General features: G+C 39.8%; 1 protein-coding gene across 3 annotated transcripts; it reads left to right on the top strand.

Moving 5' to 3' along the window:
- The first annotated feature begins 208 nt into the window (after positions 1–208).
- Positions 209–7,889, top strand: cldn2 (claudin 2). Of its 3 annotated transcripts, XR_003937393.1 has the most exons (4): positions 210–402; positions 4,387–4,574; positions 6,080–7,015; positions 7,743–7,889. XR_003937393.1 is itself a non-coding variant. In XM_030155118.1 (3 exons), the coding sequence occupies exon 3, from the start codon at positions 6,088–6,090 to the stop codon at positions 6,907–6,909; it is 822 nt and encodes a 273-aa protein (XP_030010978.1). In that variant the 5' UTR covers positions 209–402; positions 4,360–4,574; positions 6,080–6,087; the 3' UTR covers positions 6,910–7,111. The 3 variants fall into 3 exon arrangements, 2 of the variants coding, with proteins under 2 accessions (XP_030010978.1, XP_030010977.1); XM_030155118.1 differs by lacking the exon at positions 7,743–7,889 and having other exon boundaries at positions 209–402; positions 4,360–4,574; positions 6,080–7,111; XM_030155117.1 differs by lacking the exon at positions 7,743–7,889 and having other exon boundaries at positions 6,080–7,111.
- The last annotated feature ends 231 nt before the right edge of the window (positions 7,890–8,120 follow it).

The following is an 8,120-nucleotide window of genomic DNA, read 5'->3' as shown; positions in this document are numbered from 1 at the left end:
TGTCGATTTTTCTCTCACATTTACAGAAACTCACCAGAAACAATGAAAGAAGGGCTCACAGGCCGATCTGAGCTGCCTCATAATTATGCGGTGTGTCCAGATAAAGCCTCTCTGTGGTTTATAATAATGCCTCAGTGTTTGTGTTGGTGTGGACGTTGACCTCTCGGTGTGTTCCACAGGAGAAGTGACTGGATTTACAGGCTAATCTCATTATGATGCCGCTGCCATGTGATTACTGGTTCGAGGGATTGGAAAGAAACTGCCCCAAGTTTCAGGAATGGATTACCAGCAAACTGTAACTATCACTGATACGCTGACTGATGGCATTTGTTACATGACACTGACGATGAAAGCCGAGGACAGCTCAGCTCTTTTACAGTCGTCTGGAGGTACGCAGACATGGTACGTAGTATTTGTTTTATCTGATGATTTGATGCATTTGCAGACTGCATGCAGTGTCAGCAGTCTGCACACTGACAGCCCAGGACACATTTGATGGATGACAACAGCGCCAACGCAGCCAAATTCACCACAGTAAATTCTGAATTTATTTGGCAGGGTCATAATTCTTCATTCAGCTCCATAGACTGTAAAATCACAAAAACCACAGCAGTCAACTAGACCACAACATCTGTACACATCTGATTCTATCAGGGTTTTGTCAGTTCTCTACATGTGTGTAGACCAACATGTGTAGGATGCAGGATTCAATCAGCTGCATGTTGTTGTCATTGGTGTTTGGTGGGTTTGGGTACTGATGGTGGAGCCAGGCTGGTACGTAGACCAGATACTGTCCGCAGTGTCCATCTGTGTCAAAAACTAAAGTTTCTCCTATCACTTTTCAAACAGGCTCATTTTTTAGCTTAAGGACTCTATTTTATGGAACTGTTTACAAAATGTCAGTATCACTTGTTGGAAAAAAAAAAAAAAGATATAAAGATATAATCAATATAAAATGAAACCTAAAAAGGACTAAAATATGTAAATGCACTATTAACTTTATGAATAATATTTGTTCTACACTCATATACGTAAATGCATTACGAACTTTAATAATAACATTTGTTCACACTCATAAATGTAAATGCACTATTAACTATAATAATAATATTTGTTCACACTCATATATGTAAATGCACTATTAACTATAATAATAATATTTGTTCACACTCATATATGTAAATGCACTATTAACTGTAATAATAATATTTGTTCACACTCCTAAATGTAAATGCACTATTAACTATAATAATAATATTTGTTCACACTCATATATGTAAATGCACTATTAACTATAATAATAATATTTGTTCACACTCATATATGTAAATGCACTATTAACTATAATAATAATATTTGTTCACACTCATATATGTAAATGCACTATTAACTTTAATAATTATATTTGTTCACACTCATATATGTAAATGCACTATTAACTATAATAATAATATTTGTTCACACTCATATATGTAAATGCACTATTAACTATAATAATAATATTTGTTCACACTCATATATGTAAATGCACTATTAACTTTAATAATTATATTTGTTCATCCAAACTGATCATTTCCACATTTTGGTCCAATATTGATCCCAGCTGTAGTTCTTCCGTCACAGCTACAGTCCTGTGTTTCATTTCAGATCCATTTATGATGAGAACAGCAGATTTTGGACATTTGAATAAAGTCAATAAAATGATGTTCATTTTCAGTCCCTGTGTCACACAACAGGAATTTAACTATTTTGTCTAATATTTTAATATATACAATATCCTTCAATTCTAAGGTTTTAAGTTGAATATTATTAGTTGCTTCTAAATATCCTACTTTAATAATTATTCTACTCGCTCTTTTTGTAATTTTACTCATGTATCTATACTAGTTTTTCCTGCATTTCTCCATATTTATGCACAATATGTTCAGTAGGACAGAACCAAAGAACAGTAGATCATGTTTAGGCTGTTTTTGTTTGGTAAGTGCCTTGTTTTATACAGTATGTCTATAGATTTGGACACTTTATTTTTAATACAGTCAATATGGAGTTTCCACACAGTTTATTATCTATGATGACACCTAAACATTTAGCTTCATTTATGATCAGTTGTAAAGTCAGTTTAAAAGCCTTTTGCTACTCTTTTTACAGTGGTTATAAAGCAGAGGTGATTTCTCACAGACTGCAGTGGAAGCTCTGCTTCCCCTAAAATGACTCAAATTAAATGGTTAGATCTGTTCGGTTGTGTTGACATTTCATTGACTCCAAATGCGTTAGAACACGTTCATCTCACAGATGAGTTCGTTCAGAATCAGTTTGATCCCAGATCAGTGGACTGGATGTTCACTTCTCCTCCATTCCCATGTCTGTGTTTTCTCCTCCATCTCTGCTCAGTGCATTTGTCCGTAGACGCTCAGCGTCCATGCACTTCAATGGGACTGAGTGGAACTGTTTTTTTCATTGTCTCTAAACTGGACGATCATTGGATAAATGACACCGTGTTGTCCCGCCCCCAGACTCTCAGTGTCTCTGGGGGTGAATGGAGCTGTGGGCGGAGCTTGGGCGGGCTGGACGCTGAGCTTCCTTGTGCTTGATTGGAGTATCGGTCAAAGGCTGAATCCCGTTTGATTGACAGCTGTTTTCAGATCTGCTCCTTCACTGACACAGTTCAGTTTCATACCATCACACATTCTGCTGTGAAATCAGAGAAACCACTACCAAACTACTTGTTCATTTCTTGCACTGTAAATAAAACACTCATTGGACTTCCCTGTTTCAATTGAACATAATTACAACATTTTCTTTTTTCAGTTACATAATTTAATAACTTATATATTATTAATTACATAATTAAATAATAATACTTAAATAATTTATATTATATTATTTATTAATAATTTAATTATTTCTTGTTCAAGTTTAATATTGTTAACTGTTGTCACTAGGGGGAACAGTTGCAGCTCCATGGGCAGGTGTAGAAAGGAGCTTCTGTTGTTTCAAAAGGCTCCAGTCTTACACCCACAACCCAATGGGCCAAGGCCGTCTAAACAGCCCAGCGCTGCTGGACATAGAGAGGACACTGGTGCAGTCTCTGGAAAAGACGCCTACTTGGTATGATAAGGTCACTGAGCATTTTCTTAAAAAGGAACAGAGGGCCAAATTTATGTTTAAATAACTTGACAATTTTTTTTGATGTAAACCGACAATGAGCTTCCCCTCTGAAAGACGAGCAGCCACCACCGACTCACACACTACATACATGGACTCCATTACACATGTACGCTTGGCATCAATTGAACCGATGGTGAGATGTTGGAGACGGCAGCGTGCGGCTGATATTCATGTACACTCAATTGTCTGGAAAGTACGGTAAAAACTAAATCAAATCAAAATCAAATTTTATTTATACAGCGCAAATCACAACAAAAGTTATCTCATGACACTTTACATATGGAGTCGGTCGAAACCAGACTCTAAACCAATTTACAGAAACCAACAGAATCCTCCAGGAGCAGAACTAGCGTCCTGGACGGATCATGTATCAGCCTCAGGGCAACAGCTCATTTTGGAGCTCAGATTTAAGTTGTAAAATAAAACTTGAAACTAAAAAAAATCCATCTGAAAACCGTACAAGCATTCCTACCATCCCTTTTTCTTTTTTTTTTTGCTTCAGGCTTATTTAATCATGGCTGGTTATAATGAGAAAAGCAAAAAGTGCTCGCCAGTCCTTTTTGAAAAAAATGTACTCAGACATGTGTTCCATTTACATAGAACTGCAACTGGTTTGAGTTTTATATCTGCTGTGGGAAAAAACTATATCCTGTAGAAGCTACAGTGAATCCCATCTTTTTGAGCATTTTGTTTTTTTGGGACTGCTGCTGATGGCGTACCAAAGGTCTTGTTTTGTTTTTTGTAGATTTTAGCCTCGGGAAAATGATTAACCAGCCAACAACAACCAGGACGAGAGTTGAAGTGTCAGTGTGTACATGACAGGAAGGTGAAGGTCTGGACGAGGGACAGTCAGAGATAACACAGTTCAACAAAGACAGCAGAGCATCTGATCATGACAGAAGAGGCACAAAGTGACAGAAACAACAATGTGCTGCAACTGTAGTGTGTGTCGTCCAACTTCCAAGTGGGTCTAAGGAAAGTGATTTCCAACAGGGAGCGCAGTGAGCTGATCGAACAGCCAAGGGACTGGAGTACATCTGTAAAAATAGCAGCAGAAACTGTTGTAAGTGTGCGTTTGGTTCTGTTGGTTCTAATGCAGGCGGCACAGTGAGAGCAGACGGCAGCGACACACCAGCCTCCTCCACCATGTCCAGGTCTGAGGACGCAGTGTGAGCCTGGTTCTGCCGGCAGACGGTGGGTCTTTGTTTCCTGCTGGAGGAGCACATGCTGGTTGAACAGGAACCCCGGTGGCTGTAGGAGCTGCAGCCTCGGCCGCCTCTTCATCGTCCTGTTCCCTCCTCATCCTCATCAGCTGCAACTTCAGCTCCTGTAGCAAAAGAACAGAATCCAAATCCTCCACTGGTCGTCCCGACGTCTGGTCATCCATAACCTGCTGCCATCTTCAGGTAATGGGTGAGGGAGGGGGTATGTGTGAATATGATGATGCATTTAGGTGACATGGGAATTTACCCTTATATTCAATATTCCACAGGTATTTAATTATCTATTCTATTTTATTTACTTTCATTGTTTTCAGGTTATTCACATCTTTTTTTACGCTGATAGTTTGTAAATGTATATATTTTCATAATCGAATGATTTATTTTTTTTTTTTCAGTATAACACAAAGAAAAATTTGGACTTGTCATTATTTATAGGCTCTTATGGTATTATTTTACTAGTTTGGCCCAGTGGAGATGAAATTTAGCCAAATGTGGCCTCTAAAAGAAATTGAGTTTGACATCCCTGTTCTAAATATTCCTGATAAACTGTTGTGTAGGTGCAGGTGTTTCGTCAGCACTTCTACAGACGCTCCGGTACCACTGTGCTCTACAGGACACATCGTTTTTTTGGCTTGTGTTTTTCTGGGTCACTTTGTTTATCTGTCTGTGTTGGGTCTTCTTCCTGTTCCTTCCACAGCTGTTATAACTGCTGGTTATTGAATGTGTCCACGCTTCGTACTGATGTCCACAGCAGGTTTATTCTATACAGAAGACAGTTTGATGGTACACTGTGAAAACTAAATACAAACAGAAATTAGACGAGGTTTAACTTAAACGTCACTCTTACACAACAACAGTTTTCTATTAACATAAATTAAAAGTTGTTATTACGGTATTGGCCTGGATAACCAACAGAAAAATGGGACGGGGGTGTAATGTCAGAGCTGTCCTTTCTTCCCGCGTTGTCCTTCCGGATGAACTTACTTTGTGCAAAATACTTATTTGACTTAACAAAATGACTTAACTTACAACTAGGGATGTAACCAAATGAAAATTTCATATCACGGTTATTGTGACTAAAATGATCACGGTTATCATTATTATCGCAATATTGTTGAAATTGTGCTCAAAATGTTCAAAAAGTACTGATAAACACACTGAAATAATTTAACCAAGTTGTATTTTGAAAAAGAAAGAAAGAAAGAAAGAAAGAAAATTAAATAGTAGCCACAATGTACTTTCTGTTGGCAGAAACATTCAAACATTAACATGCAAACAATCAAATATACAAATGTGCATTAAAGATGGAACCTTATGACACTGTTTGACCATTTTCCAGATCAAGTTTGAGTTGTTTTAGTTTCTTTTTCAGAGAGAGAGAGAGAGATAGCGCCTGGAGTGCTGCTGCTTCTCCAGGAAATGTGGAGTACCATTCATTTTCAAAGTGCAGTAATCAAACACGGTTATCATGACAATTAGAATTTAAATGGTAATACTAACCGTCAGGAATTTTACGCAGTTTATCGTTATACCGGTAATCATTACATCCCTACTTACAACAAATCAGATATTTCAATAATGATGTGCAAAATAAAATTAACCTCAAAAATCTACAATATAATAATCAGATTCATAAACTACTGTGTTGCCATAGCAACTTGATGACCCGAACCTCTCTCCTTCCGCAGCTGTTGTCATGGCCTCTGCTGCTCTGGAGCTGATGGGCTTCTTCCTGGGCCTGCTGGGGATGCTGGGTACTCTGGTGGCCACCGTGCTTCCGTACTGGCAGATTTCAGCCCACATCGGCTCCAACATCGTGACGGCCGTGGCCAACATGAGGGGCCTGTGGATGGAGTGCGTGTACCAGAGCACCGGAGCCTTCCAGTGTGAGACCTACAACTCCATGCTGGCCCTGCCCTCAGACCTGCAGGCCTCTAGAGCCCTCATGGTCATCTCTTTGGTGCTGTCTGTTTTTGCCATCGCCATGTCGTCCCTGGGGATGCAGTGCACCTTGTGCCTGGAGGGCACCGGTGCCGTCAAGAGTCGCATGGCGGGTGCTGGAGGCGGCCTGTTCCTCGCCGCCGGCTTCCTGGCGCTCATACCCGTGGCGTGGACCACTCACGAAGTCGTCCAGACCTTCTATCGACCCAACGTGCCCGCGAGCATGAAGTTTGAGCTGGGAGAGTGCCTGTACGTGGGCCTGGCCTCCGCGCTCATCTCCATGTTGGGAGGGGGGATGCTGAGCGTGTCGTGCTGCGAGGATCAGGACGGAGCCCGCGGAAGACGGGCCGGAGGCGGGTATCCATATCCGGTAGGTAATGGTTTAGCGGGCGCAGGGCCGCGGACGACCTCACAAATGTACCGCAACCCCACCCTGCAGGCAGGGGGCGTCAACACGGCCAGCAGAGGCCCCACCCTGGTCCGCAGTACCAGCAACAGCTCGCACTCCAGCGCACATGCAGCCCAGGGAGCCAAAAAGCCCACAGCGGCAGGATATGACATCACAGGGTACGTCTGACAATGGCGACAGATCACCGCAATCAGCTGATGAGTTCCTCACACATCATGTGACACGTCAGCCTGTTCGGACTGACTCTGAAACATTTCATTTCATATGTTAGAGGGTCTTTTTCTGAAGCTCTTTGAACTCTTCTCAAATATAAAGGACAGGTGTCAAACATGCGGCCCGGGGGCCAAACCTGGCCCACCAAAGGGTCCAGTCCGGCCCTTTGGATGAATCTGTGAAATGCCAAAATTACAGTAAGACATTAACAATCCTTTTAGTTCAGGTTCCACATTCAGACCAATTCAATCTCCAGTGGGAGGGACCAGTCAAATACTATAATAATCACATATAAATAATGACAACTCCAAATTTTTCTCTTTGTTAATGTAAATATTTTCATGTATTTACACTAAAACAAAGCACAATTTTGTAAAAAATGTGAATAACCCGAACAAATATGAACCACCTGAAATGTCTTAAGAGAAGTAAGTACAATTTTAACAATATTCTGTCTGTTATTAAATGTTTTGTGTGTTTGTAGATCCACTGTGATCTGTAAGTTATAATGTACATGTGGAAATGATAAACTGAGGCAGAATATTGTTAAAATTACACTTATTTTTTCAGTTTGTTCATGTTATTCACATCTTTTGAAAGGATAGTTTGTAGATGTAAACCTTTTCATAATGTAAATTTACTTTTTTCACTCTAAAACATAGAGAAAAGTTTGGAGTTGACATTATTTCTATATTATGATGTTCTTATTTTACTGGTTCGGCCCACTGCAGATCAAATTTAGCTGAATGTGGAACTGAACTAAAATGAGTTTGACAGCCCTGTGTTAGAGGGTCTTTTTCTAAAGCTTTTTGAACTCTTCTCAAATATAAAGGACCATTTAGAGCACAGGTGTCAAACATGCGGCCTGGGGGCCAAATCTGGCCCACCAAAGGGTCCAGTCCGGCCCACGGGATGAATCTGTGAAATGCAAAAATTACACTTAAGATATTAACAATCAATGGTGTCAAAATCATTTTAATTCAGGTTCCACATACAGACCAATTAGATTTCAAATGGGTCAGAACCAGTAAAATATTATCATAATAACCTATAAATAATGACAGCCCCAAATTTTCTCTTTAATTTTTTTGGTGAAAAAAAGTTAAATTACATGAAAATGTTTACATTACCAAACTATACTTTTACAAAAAATGTGAATAACCTGA

The sequence above is a fragment of the Sphaeramia orbicularis genome, chromosome 14, assembly GCF_902148855.1.
Source record: "Sphaeramia orbicularis chromosome 14, fSphaOr1.1, whole genome shotgun sequence".
In the NCBI taxonomy this organism is placed as follows: domain Eukaryota; kingdom Metazoa; phylum Chordata; class Actinopteri; order Kurtiformes; family Apogonidae; genus Sphaeramia; species Sphaeramia orbicularis.
This window is presented reverse-complemented; position numbering and strand designations above follow the sequence as displayed.

Coding starts and splice junctions, on each gene's coding strand:
- cldn2 (XM_030155118.1), top strand. CDS start 6,088: ATGGCCTCTGCTGCTCTGGAGCTGATGGGCTTCTTCCTGGGCCTGCTG.